Raw genomic sequence first — 12,624 nt, 5'->3', positions numbered from 1 at the left:
GGCGTCAGATGGTGACGCTGTGTCTCTTTGTTGGCTTAGCAGCGGCGACGTTTTGTTGTTATTTTCGCTGCAGCTGAAAAACAGGCTCGGATAATTTGGGTTTTCGTATTGTTCCGCAATCAACATTTTACATACTGTAGACATTTAGGTGTGCTTGTCACAAGTTGATAACCACCCTAGGAATGGACTCAGACGAGGGTTATAACTATGAATACGACGACGAAGAGGAGGAATGTAGCGAGGACAGCGCCGAAGAGGAGCCCGAGGACGACACCCTGGAGCTCGGGGAGGTGGAGTTGGTCGATCCCGTGGTGGCCGCCGGAGAGCGAGATGAGTGCGGCGAGACTGGCGGAGGTGGCCACGGTCCCGGCGAGGATGAGGAGGAGGACTACCGATTCGAGGTTTTGACTGCCGAGCAGATCCTCCAGCATATGGTGGAGTGCATCAGGGAGGTCAACGAGGTCATCCAGGTAGGTATTTTGGTATGTCAGCGTCAGGAAAGACCGGGGTCCAGGCTTGGCTGAAGCATAAACAGGCCTTGGATGTTAGCTTAGCCGCTAGCGTTGTAGGAGTAGTTTACTTGCTGGAAGTTGGCAGTTTCACGACATTGATAAATGTACACTTTTCCCCCTTAGTTAAGCTTTCTTTTATATGTGTAGCATTTAAGATTAAGATACAGAACACGTCAAATGTGTACATTTAAGTAGCAATTTCCATACGAATTTTGTTCCAGGAAGTAGTCTAATCCCTATTGAGAAGTTGGCAGCAACGTTTGCTAAGATAATGTTAGCTTGCAAGTTAGCTACCTTGCTAACTAGCCAACTGTAACCGTTAACCTAACACCTCACCGGAAAAGCATTACGTCTCTAGTTTTTGGAATTAGTTAACTGCTACTGGACGACAGTTTGAGTGCATTAACCAAGCAGTTAAATCTTAATGTTACAAAATGTGTAAAATAACAGTAGCGTTGACGCTATTTTAATGTTGGATGAAAGGCTTGGTCATCGAGTTGGTTAACGTTAGCAAATTACATGCTAGGTCACTTACGTTAATATTAACAAGCTATTTTGTCATGACTTCCAAAAACCGTCCGGATGGATCATACGAACGAACGATATAATTTGACAAGAGCTATAGTTTAGATTAAATGTGAGGGGAAACTCGATGGAGCCCTTCGGCTTATCGTCAAGTTGGGCCTCCATTTCCTTTCACTTAACTACAGTTGGGTATAGAATAAAGTAGAAAGTGGTCTTGAATATACTTGTCACCATTCAAATCTCTAAGAAATAGTGTCGTATTTTAAACAAGGAAGTGTTTTTGAGTGTTATCGTTTCACTTTAACGAGCCATAAAACAAAAAATGGGTAAAATGTGCATACAGTACAGTGGCATGGCAGTTGTTTCCTCAGCAGAGACAACTGACATGGTGATTCTTCTAAAAATAGTATTTACTTCTACCTAACTTTGCTTGGTTTTCAAATTTTTGCAGCACCTGCAAATAACATGACAGTAGGGTAGTTAACTTCAGTTGACTTTTCTTGTGCTTCATTGTCTCCAATTCACTTGCCAAGAGTGACTGGTTTGCACTGCAAACTTCAGAAAGATGTACTATAACCAGCAAAACTTGCATCAAGTATTTTTAGTAATTGCCCTTCCGCAGTTGTATTTACACATTTCTAAAACATAAACACAGAATTTTAATGTTTTAACCTTCATATGAAGGAATGTTTTATTGCCATGCTGTCATATTAGACTATATTAGTATTAGCGAGGTGGACCTATTAAATGGGCAACTGAGTACACTATTGAGACATTGGTATCAGTGTCATGATTTGTGGTATATCCAGCTTTAATTGCAGATCGTTTTTATCCAGGAACTGGCAGCTCAGCCTGTTTAACATTTTGGTGACAGCATGTATGTGCATGTGGTTGTATGAATCTCTCACAAATGACTGTAAAAATGAAAGCCATACATAATGCTTGGAAAAAGTGGTATATAATTGATCACTAGGGCTGGGTACCAAACTTAGTTACTTTTATGGCACTGATCGAATCGCTACAATACTATGGAATATCAAAAAATGCCCTGTCATTTGGTACCAAATTTAGATACCCAAGGAGTAACTCTCATCGGCGTCAGTCAGCCTTATAAGATGCCTTTACCAAGATCAAACATTACTGGGGATTGGTTGTCTAATCATAGAGACATGCAGGAAAATCCTACATTATGTGCGGCTTGTTAGCAAGCCAGTGTAGCTAACCTGTACCTGCTCGTCAGTGAGTCAGTTCACCACATAGTCCAGCGGCTCATCGTCTCCTCACCACCACCGAGATGGATGACATGGAGCCAAGGCGGACGGTGTTTCTGGCGGCAAACACTGTGTTGCTTAGAGACCGACAGATAAAAGGAGAGAAATGCCCTGAAGTTGGATTAGGCAGACTCGACGTTACAAAGGCATATTGCTACCCTCTACTGTTTTGTAATTAATGCTTCTTTTGACAGATATTTCCGTTGTTTATATAGTCTATTACTGTATAGCTATTCCTTCAGGTTAAGAACTGTTCTCCCCTTCAGTTACACAAATAATGTGATATCTTCACATAACAGGTTCTCTGCTATCCTGATATACTCATTATCACAGACCACACCATTGAACACCGTATTGTGTCAGAATTTCACTGTGATTCCCACCCCTAATTACACCAGGATGGAGTGAAATAAACATTGCGTGTGCAAAGAGGTACATCGAGACAATTTGCTTATCCAATCTTGTGACTGCTGAGCGCAATTTCCAGTGCTTTGCTTTAACAGTGGAGCCTTACTGTATCACTGTACCAAAATGTACTATATTGTTGCGCTATCATTCTGATTTCACAATGGGATGTAAAATGCTTGTTCTCATGGAATTTTTAGCATGCAGTATACAAAATACGTTTTTACTGACCTGCTTTGAAATTGACATGCAATATCTTACCTAGGTAATCCAGGGAGACCTCTGAATGTTTATAAAAATAGTGACACTTGCCACACATCAATGTGGTGACTGCTAGACTAAATGATTTTTATCACAATTTTCTGTTCGTACAGTAAAAGATGAAAATTAGAGTTAGAGAGTTAGATACAAGATAACCCATCACCTTATGGTGCTTTTATTACAAGGATTAGTTTGTTAACGATGCAGAGTGGAGAGGGGGAGTTGATTCATGTGATTTCTGCTGGAATAGCTTTTTAAAAGTTAGAGTATCACTGTTCGTTTTCGTATTCCACCGTACTGCTTTCAAACACTGTGCAAAACAATTTTTTTGTCTTGTGCTGTTCAAGGGAATTTCACTGCTTGAGTGCAGTGAGCCTGTTGGCTACAGACAGCCAATGAATGTTTCCCCTGATATGGTATGAGTGGTTCTGTAATTATACACAGACGTGTTTGAGGGACTTGTACATATATAGGTGTGCATGACAATGTAGACTCAGACTGATTTTAAAATTGAGTCATGTATTTCAGTTCAGGTTAACCACAGTGGTTTTGCTTGTAATGAAACATTTTCAGCTTGTGTGGACACCACCTATGACTAATATGCATTTGTTTGCATCTTTCCATCGACTTTTCATGCCACGTCTAAATTTTGCTGCCCATGTTATAACTTAACTGTAGGGCATCATGAAAAATGGCAAACCGTGAACTGGAGCGAGGTTTCTCTCCACGTGAGCAGAGAACAAAGTGAGGCAGCAAATGGAAAACCTGGAGTGGCTCAAGAATGATGATTGAAAGCAGCAGGTCCACTCTGCTCAGATACTGTACTCACACACTGCATTTAAGAATTAAGTGTAGAGTGCAGTGTTTGGGTTGCTCGAAAGCACAAAACTGATGGAAGCAAGGCATCTTAGCTCATGTAGTAGAGCGTGCGTCATGTGTTAAGGCTGTGCCCTTACTGCTGTGGCCTGGGTTTGATTCCAGCTTGGACCTTTGCTGCATGTCAACCTCTCTCTCTCTCCCCTGCCTTCCCTGTCTCTCTTCAGCTGTCCATACTCCAATACAAAATAATAATTTTAAACATATTGATGGGAACAACATCTTACTGATACCTCTGCACATTACTCTATGGACTTATAGACATGTACTTGTAGAATTTATGCCAAGGTGCAACTTCAGCTGTAGGTAATAACTTTGTTTATTCAGTTTAGGGATGCACCAGTCCAACTTTTTCAGTTCCGATACCAATGCCTTGGCTTTGGGTATTGGCCAATACTGGTCCAGTACCAGTGTCATTCATTTGTTGCATGCCTTACTGTATGGAACATGCTGGGATCATTCTTTTATGTGTAACGACCACTGATACCCATTCCAGCTATTTGTCAGCATCAGAATGATATCTGATATCAGTATCAGTATTAGTGCATAGCAAATGCATCTTCATTCCACCATCATTAGTGACTTCACTCTGAATGGATAAATGATGATGTTGAATATGTAAAAACTTCCATACAGGCTGTATTTGGTACCTATCTGTATTTGACATATCATCACTCATATTGTAGTGCCATAAAGTATGGTGCACTTATATGGACCTGTCCTATCATATGAACATTCATGGCCACATGTTGCAAATAAAAATACCCACTGGAATAAGCTAGAAATGGGATGTTAAATGTTTTCGTGGATGGGTTTCTATTTGGTTTTGTTGCCCACTCACACTTCAGGATCGTCAGACAGTAATCAGTTCGGCTGACAGTACACGCTAAACAAAATGGAACTTAATGTGTTTGTATCAGTTAAATGGCAGGTTTTGTCACGAAAGTGAAGCACCACATTTGGTTTAAATGGTTGCAGTATGTGCGAGCTGGCCAGTTATACTTCCAGGCACAGGCAATGGTGCACTGGGATGTGTGTGGTGTTTTTTTTTTTTTTTTTTTAAACCATGTATTTAGAGTTCTGGTTTATTGTGTCATAAACAGCAGCCATTTTGCCTGTGAAATGTCCACAGACACAGCAGAATCAACAACTAGTATTTCATTTGGAATGTACTGCCGGCCTTAGTTGCCTAGTCTAAAACAACTACTGTGAACAGGGAAAAAAACCTCTTCAGTATATGCAATCCTGTAGAAGAGTCCTGCAGTGAATGCTACCTTTGTGACTCATTTTTCAACAAATTGCTTCAGATCGTGTCAGAGGAGTTGAAAAGAACTAGTAGAATAGTGGAAATACCAATAAATGGGCTTTTCATGTCAAATCTAATTGTGAGTTGTTGTAAGCTGGCAGTAAACTTTATTCCTGACCAACAATTTCTCTTTCCTCTAGAATCCTGCAACAATAACACGCATCCTTCTCAGTCACTTCAACTGGGATAAAGAAAAGCTTATGGAAAGGTAAGAATCTCTGGAGTACATTCTTTATTTGGCGCTTTATGTTTGCCAGTTAACAAGTATGTTAGCTGAGACTTTACCGGGAGAGCTCATGTGTTTGTCCTTTCAACCATTTTTTTGTCTCAATTTATTCAGGTATTTTGATGGTAACCTTGACAAGCTTTTCTCCGAGTGTCATGTCATTAACCCCAGCAAGAAGCCTCGGATCCGTCCTCCAATCAACACTAGATCATCGGCACAGGACATGCCATGTCAGATCTGCTATCTGAACTTCCCCAATTCTGTGAGTCCCATCATGGCACTGGCATTGTGCTGCACGAGCCACAATGGAGATTTAAGACGCATTCTGTTAGAAAGTATTAGGATTAATATTTTGTCATACCTTCTATAACCATCAATATAATTCCATGAATGTCACTTTAAAACATAAACACAACAAATTTACTTTCCAGGCTAAAAGTGACGGTCAAAATGCAGTTAAAGTTGTATGAGTTAGCAATGCTGTACCATTTTGGTAGAAAATGGAGAATGTGTGTCCTAAAGATGGTAGAGTTTGTGTCCCTTCTTGACCCAGCTCTCATCTAACAAGTGCCACTTGGTAGATATTGCTATATATTTAACATGCATTGACTTGGGTAAAAAAGTTCGATTCAAATCGAGGGTTTGATTTATGTGGATGTGGCCTAATCATGCAGGGCTACATACAGTGTTGTACTGTACGTATGAAGTGGTGGAGTCAGTGTAACTGATTAAGAGCCATTCTACCAGCCAGCCCCATTTCCATTAATACCTGCAGGCTGATGCCAAGATGCCAGTGCAAACCTTACATTGGGTTAGTTGTGTTGGCTATCGTGTAATGAAGGGCATGGTTATTTTAAATAATGCAATGCTTCCTGTGCTAGTGGTAGAATCAGCCAGGGAGCATTTGAAACTGCTATTGTACTCTGCCTACTGCACTTTGACCCTATTTCCCCAAGCACATGCATGCTTAAATCGCGTGATTAGAAGCGCCATATTTACAAGATGCTTCCTTCTCTTCCAGTATTTTACAGGCCTGGAGTGTGGACATAAGTTCTGCATGCAATGCTGGGGAGATTACCTGACCACCAAAATCATAGAGGAAGGAATGGGACAGGTATCCATTAAGATTTGTTTTAGTGTACAAGTCACTCTTCACTTTTAGTCTTTTAATAGCCATCTAACTCATGATTTGCCTTCTGTGTTGTCTTCTCAGACCATTTCTTGCCCTGCTCATAGTTGTGACATTTTGGTTGATGACAACACAGTCATGTGAGTATCTGTTTGTGTTTCTCTTTGTTTTGATGTGTCGTTGCACGTTGCCCGGCAGTGATCAGAATACTCAAATGTGACTGAACCATCCTGGTAATGAAAAGAGCCGGAAAGAAAAATGATTCCTCTTTTTTTTTTTTAATTTATTTTTTGTGACATGAAAAGTGTACAGAGATAGACAAGCTTCACTAACAAACTACTTGAGAAGGACATTTCTCTCACAACATAGTTACATCTGCAGCGTTAAAATTTTTACCTGAGCGTTCTTAGTCTAGGGTGAACTAGTTACACCACTACATTTCTGCTTTACAATGTTGATTTTCAGGCTGTTGTGCAATGATATATACCTCCACATTGAAAGCATGGACACTAATCTGTTACACTAGCTGTTAAGCTGACAGTAATTGTCTTAACCTACATTCTGATCAGACCAGCTAGCGAGGGACCCAGCCCTGATCAGTTTAGGGTGTAACACATGCAGAAACATGCTCCCTATGTCAGTATTTAATTTCATGAACTCTGAATTTTGTTATTATGAAATGTCTCATTGTAATGTCAACTTCCAATTTTACTTGACTGAGCTACTCTGGAAAATGTGTAATTGTGTGAAAACATTCAAACAAGCATTTGTTTTCTGCAGTGTTGCTTGAAGGTATGCACTGAATATGAAGGATGGAAGTTTATGCCAAAGTCACCTATTTTTATGTAATGAAAGCTAATAAATGATTTGACTTCTCCTATAGGCGCCTCATAACAGATTCAAAAGTGAAGTTGAAGTACCAGCATTTAATTACGAATAGTTTTGTAGAGGTAAGCTTTGAGATTTTCTTCTCCTTAACAGTTTGTTGAAATGGAATGTAAAGCTTTGGTTTATGATGTTGAGCTGTTAGGTTAACCTGTATGTACTACTTGGAAAAGCGGGGACCTTCTTTGTGCTGAAGCATACATGAAACATTGAGTTGATATGTGATCTCTCATTACTCCTTCAAGTGCAATCGACTGTTAAAGTGGTGCCCTGCACCAGACTGCCATCATGTCGTCAAAGTCCAGTATCCAGATGCCAAGCCGGTGAGGTGCAAGTGTGGCCGTCAGTTCTGGTAAGAGAGCCTGTTTAGAAAAGCACAGTGTGTTAGACTGTTGTGAACTGACAGTGACATTTCTTGAAAGTTTACTCTCAGTTTAATAGCAATCATTAAACATTATGTGATTTTGACTTGTGACACATCCTGTTGGTGCAGCTTCAACTGTGGAGAGAATTGGCATGATCCTGTCAAATGCAAGGTAAGACAATTGGGAATATTTTATCACCACACAGAAATATTAACCTGTTCCAGTATCACGAGTGAAATCCTGCTAATATTAGCCTTCATTTTCAACAAGACTATTTTGTACTCTTACTGAATTCTTTTCTTTTTTTTGTAGTGGCTGAGAAAATGGATTAAGAAATGTGATGATGACAGTGAAACTTCAAACTGGATTGCAGCAAATACCAAGGTATGGAATCAGGATGGTCTTAGTTTTGCCCTCTTGTCTGCTTCGTGTATGGAATTAATGTGATGATCTCAAAGACGTTTCAATTGTGGAAATAATGGTACTGTACAGTTATTTATTTAAGAAAAAAAGAAAAGGTCTACCTCATTTTTTTAACATATCTGTATGCCAACATGTTACAGGTGCGACAAGTGACAATCTTTTTAAATTGCTTCTTAAAACATCTACAGACTTTTAAATATCTTTTTTCTTACAAAAATCATTCCTCTCTTTTTCTGACAGGAGTGTCCAAAATGCCACGTCACCATTGAGAAAGATGGTGGCTGCAACCACATGGTTTGTCGGAACCAGAACTGCAAAGCTGAGTTCTGCTGGGTCTGCCTGGGTCCATGGGAACCCCATGGCTCAGCCTGGTAAGAGCTAAGTGCTTATAAAGTCATTTATGATGGTGTCACTTCTGGTCCCATGTGGCTGTTTTTTGACAGTTTTGTTTACACTTCAAATAAAAAATTGAATGTGAAAATCTAAATTTATCAATTCAAATATTAAGTGCAAATTTTCATGCCATTTTCTGTCTAAATACCATCCAGCATCTGCAATGTAAACATAAAATATTGTCAAACAGTCGTGATGTGTGTTATGGTATTCTCTTGTTGATGGTTCTGACCTGACTGTGACGTTTTAGGTACAACTGCAATCGCTACAATGAAGATGATGCCAAGGCAGCCAGAGATGCTCAAGAGGTAATGAATTATATCCCACTGATCCATTTTAAAAGCTTTGCATGCTACTTTATTCATACATTTGTTACATAAGACACCCTTCTTCAGTGTGCAACATTCAGCCGTGTTTGCCACAGGTGTAACTGGCATTTGTAATCACATAGAGGCAGAAGTGTGCCAAGTATTGTTTCCATCCCATGGCACTGGATGACACACAACATTCAGATAAGAAATCCTGAAAAAACGTATATAATTTGATAAATACCACAATAATTTTAAAGCCTGCAACAAAATTCTCAACAGAATTTTATGCCACTCCAAGTGACAGTCCGTCATGTTACCCAGCTGTACACTGTTAAGATGTTCATGCAAAAACAGTGGATTCACCGGGGTGCAAACACTACATGTGAACTACACCTCCGGTAAACACAGCTGACGGCTGCATGATGTAGAATGTCATCTATCCTGAAATGCCTGTAGAATACAGTTTCAGCATTTCATTGTGTGTTGCTGATGATCCATTTCTCAGAGAATTTTGAAGTTACACTAGAATGAGCTCAAGTCAGTTCCACGTTGTGTGTGTGCAGCGCTCCAGGGCCGCCTTGCAGAGGTACCTGTTCTACTGCAACCGCTACATGAACCACATGCAGAGCCTGCGCTTTGAGCACAAGCTCTATGCTCAGGTCAAGCAGAAGATGGAGGAGATGCAGCAGCACAACATGTCCTGGATTGAGGTGCAGTTTCTGAAGAAGGCCGTGGATGTGCTGTGCCAGTGCCGCTCCACACTTATGTTCACTTACGTCTTTGCCTTCTACCTCAAGAAGAACAACCAGTCCATTATTTTTGAGGTATGGCTGAAGGGAAGGTGTTGACTCGAATGTCAAAGTGTGAGAAGATGGCGATTGAATAACTAAAGCTATTTTAGTATTCATGTAATTTTAATAAACACAGTCGGCCACCATTAAATTGGGTATTTATTGTTGTTGTTGAATTATGTTTAGTACTGAATCCTTTGGCCAGACTTAGAGTAGAGGCATTTTTAGAAATTCTTAACAATTGTGAAACCGCATCCCATCACACCAAAGAAATATCTTAGTACGCAATATTAGATCATCTTGCCAGAGGGAGCTGTGCACCACCATTGCTTCTCTTTGACTGCGCAGATTGGATTTTTCTTGAAAGACAGATTATGCTACAAAATTCTGCCACATTTCCATCCATCGCTCCTCTCTCTGGCAGTAGAACTAGTTCACTGACAAAGGCCCATGACCAAATGAGTCACCTGATTGTTGGGAGGGACAGATGGGAGGAAATCAGCCCAAACTTTCCGTCTTATTAATCTGTTGCTGCTCTGGCATAAAATAATATTTGGTTTTGGTTCATCAGAACAACCAGGCAGACCTTGAAAATGCCACTGAGGTGCTCTCTGGCTACCTAGAGCGGGATATCTCCCAGGATTCCTTGCAGGACATCAAGCAGAAAGTACAAGATAAGTACAGGTCAGTAAAGGCAGAGTCATTATCACTCCCTGCCACTGTTGTATTTGTGTTTTCTCTAAAAGTGTTTTGTGTCTTTACAGATACTGTGAGAGCCGGCGAAGAGTGCTGCTACAGCACGTGCATGAAGGCTATGAGAAGGACCTGTGGGAGTACATTGAGGATTGAGGACACGTCCCAATGCAACGGACTCTTGAGTATCTTGACAAACTAGAGCGCTGATGCAATTTAACAGGGCAGCACGGGCCTTCTGCCGCCTTTCCTTTGGCAAACCAACCACTTTTGCATCATTTTTCCTGGATTTGTTTAACAAAATCTTCAAAGTAAATTATATTTAAATAAAAGGTAGAGTAATAAAAAGAAAGTGTACTACAGTATTGTTAGCAACAGAGTGGAGTCTTGAGAAAGCAGAAAATCCATCTTAAACAAGTACATCCTTTTGGCTCGTATTGTAACACCTCCCCTGAACTATCTTATTTTCCTATGTTTTTTGCTTGTGAATCTTTTCTGTTTTGATTTTGACTTTTGTTTTCCCATTAGTGTGAAAATGTTTTCAACACAGCTTTAATTGTCCTGACCATGTCTGCAATATGTGGTGAGATCCTTGTCCGGGTGGCTGAATGTTGATAGGCTGATTGCAACGGGGCAAAGACATTTCAGGGGGGAAAAGAAGAAAAAAAACTTCAAAAGAACAAAATAGCAAGTCTGTATTTTTCAATTTGTAAATAGTCCATATGCATGGAAGTTAAAGAGCAAGAGTGGCACGTGTTTGCATAATTTTGAATTTTTGAAATATTTATTCTTTACCAATATTGAAAAAGGGTGTACTTTTGCGATGTACTTTGAGTCTGTTTACTCCCTCCAAAGTGTGTGGGAGCTTGGAGGTCTTTGGCAATAAAGCATTCGCCCTATCATCCCCAGTCTCTTCAGAGCAGTGCACAAGTTACACTTTATCAGTAACTCTAAATGGGGATTGATAGAAAGAATTTCTCCTAGTTGCCAACTGATCAGATAAAGGACTCAGTGAAAGTGCTCAGCCGACTTAGAAAACCAAGAAAAAACGTTTTACAGTTTAAAGGTAAGGTAGAATGCTCCGGCCCCGTGTCCCTCTATTCTAACCTTTTGCCGTACCCTCTTAGTTTTTTTTTTTTGTTTTTTTTTTGTTTTTTTTTTTGTTTAGAGGTGTTTAACATTTAAAAACATTTACTAATTATTTGCAAGAGCCAAACTGAGTGACATTCACTCTTTTTTTTTTTTCTTTTTTTCTCTTTCCCAATGTGGCTTGAGGTAGCCCTCTTAAAGCTCAGCTTGCACCTTGGGGATTGAATGAGGGTAATAGAATGTACTGACAGCACAGCTTTGTAGTGCTGCTAATTGGGCTGGATCACTGTCAAACAGGGTCAGGCATTTGCATCACTCTTGGAGGGAATACTTGGAAGGCATGGGGCTGATAGTGGCCGTGCCTCTTTGAAGAGATCTCTTACCTTGCAGTGAGACTGAACATTGCTTTGAACCAAGCTACGCAGATGGCGTGATCCTTAGGCAGATGATGAATATAGGGCAAACTTCTAAAGGTTGTAGGACTGTTTTATAACGCTGTTATGCTTTTGCATTAAAGACTGTATTTTTCGCACATGGGTTGAGGATTTGACATTGAAATGTCAGTGCCCCTCCAGGTTTTGCATTGTTCAATGTGGTGGTTGCTCTGGTTGTCAAGCTCTCTGCTTGTAAATGCTCGTTCATGTCTCTGCAATTTGGCAGTCTTCGCAAGATTGACTGGAGGGGACATGAATATACAGGCACTGATGCAAGTCAGAAGATGACACCAAAGTGTCAGGTTTCGTTAAAACACATCCTTTAATCCAGTTTCAGATCTTTGGGGAACTCTCCCACATGCTTCTTATGTGTTCAAACTTATTATTTTATCCTAGCAAATTATAAACTGTATTGTTTATTTGAATAAATGTCATGAGAAATCTCATTTTTGGGAGTACTGTGTGAGTCATTAGAGTAGGTTTGGTCTCAATCATGAATTACCCAAACACCCATGATGCATTTCTGCGCTATGTATTTTGCGAAGTAGTGTACTACAGACCTTTGCAGAGTTGTGTCTTCCAGAATTGCGTGGAATTAATTTGGTAACTTTCATTGAATAATTTTGATTTTAGGCAAAATGTTAGCTTTTATGCACCACTTTTACTTGCAGACTGTATGATAAAGATCAGGTGGTTGTTTGTATGATGTCACTTTTGAATTAATTTTGT

General features: G+C 40.0%; 1 protein-coding gene across 1 annotated transcript; it reads left to right on the top strand.

The window, feature by feature from the left end:
* The first annotated feature begins 3 nt into the window (after positions 1 to 3).
* arih1 (ariadne ubiquitin-conjugating enzyme E2 binding protein homolog 1 (Drosophila)) lies at positions 4 to 12,341 on the top strand. The gene is made up of 14 exons (XM_076732683.1): positions 4 to 470; positions 5,297 to 5,364; positions 5,497 to 5,644; positions 6,404 to 6,496; positions 6,596 to 6,651; positions 7,395 to 7,461; positions 7,642 to 7,748; positions 7,890 to 7,932; positions 8,074 to 8,145; positions 8,425 to 8,555; positions 8,828 to 8,885; positions 9,452 to 9,712; positions 10,251 to 10,363; positions 10,444 to 12,341. Exons 1-14 carry the CDS (start codon positions 183 to 185, stop codon positions 10,526 to 10,528), a joined length of 1,590 nt encoding a protein of 529 aa, XP_076588798.1. The 5' UTR covers positions 4 to 182; the 3' UTR covers positions 10,529 to 12,341.
* The last annotated feature ends 283 nt before the right edge of the window (positions 12,342 to 12,624 follow it).

The sequence above is a fragment of the Chaetodon auriga genome, chromosome 6 (genome assembly GCF_051107435.1).
Source record: "Chaetodon auriga isolate fChaAug3 chromosome 6, fChaAug3.hap1, whole genome shotgun sequence".
NCBI classification, from domain to species: domain Eukaryota; kingdom Metazoa; phylum Chordata; class Actinopteri; order Chaetodontiformes; family Chaetodontidae; genus Chaetodon; species Chaetodon auriga.
This window is presented reverse-complemented; position numbering and strand designations above follow the sequence as displayed.

Coding starts and splice junctions, on each gene's coding strand:
- arih1 (XM_076732683.1), top strand. CDS start 183: ATGGACTCAGACGAGGGTTATAACTATGAATACGACGACGAAGAGGAG. Junction 471..5,296: donor AGGTCAACGAGGTCATCCAG/GTAGGTATTTTG, acceptor TCTTTCCTCTAG/AATCCTGCAACAATAACACG. Junction 6,497..6,595: donor TAGAGGAAGGAATGGGACAG/GTATCCATTAAG, acceptor TTGTCTTCTCAG/ACCATTTCTTGCCCTGCTCA.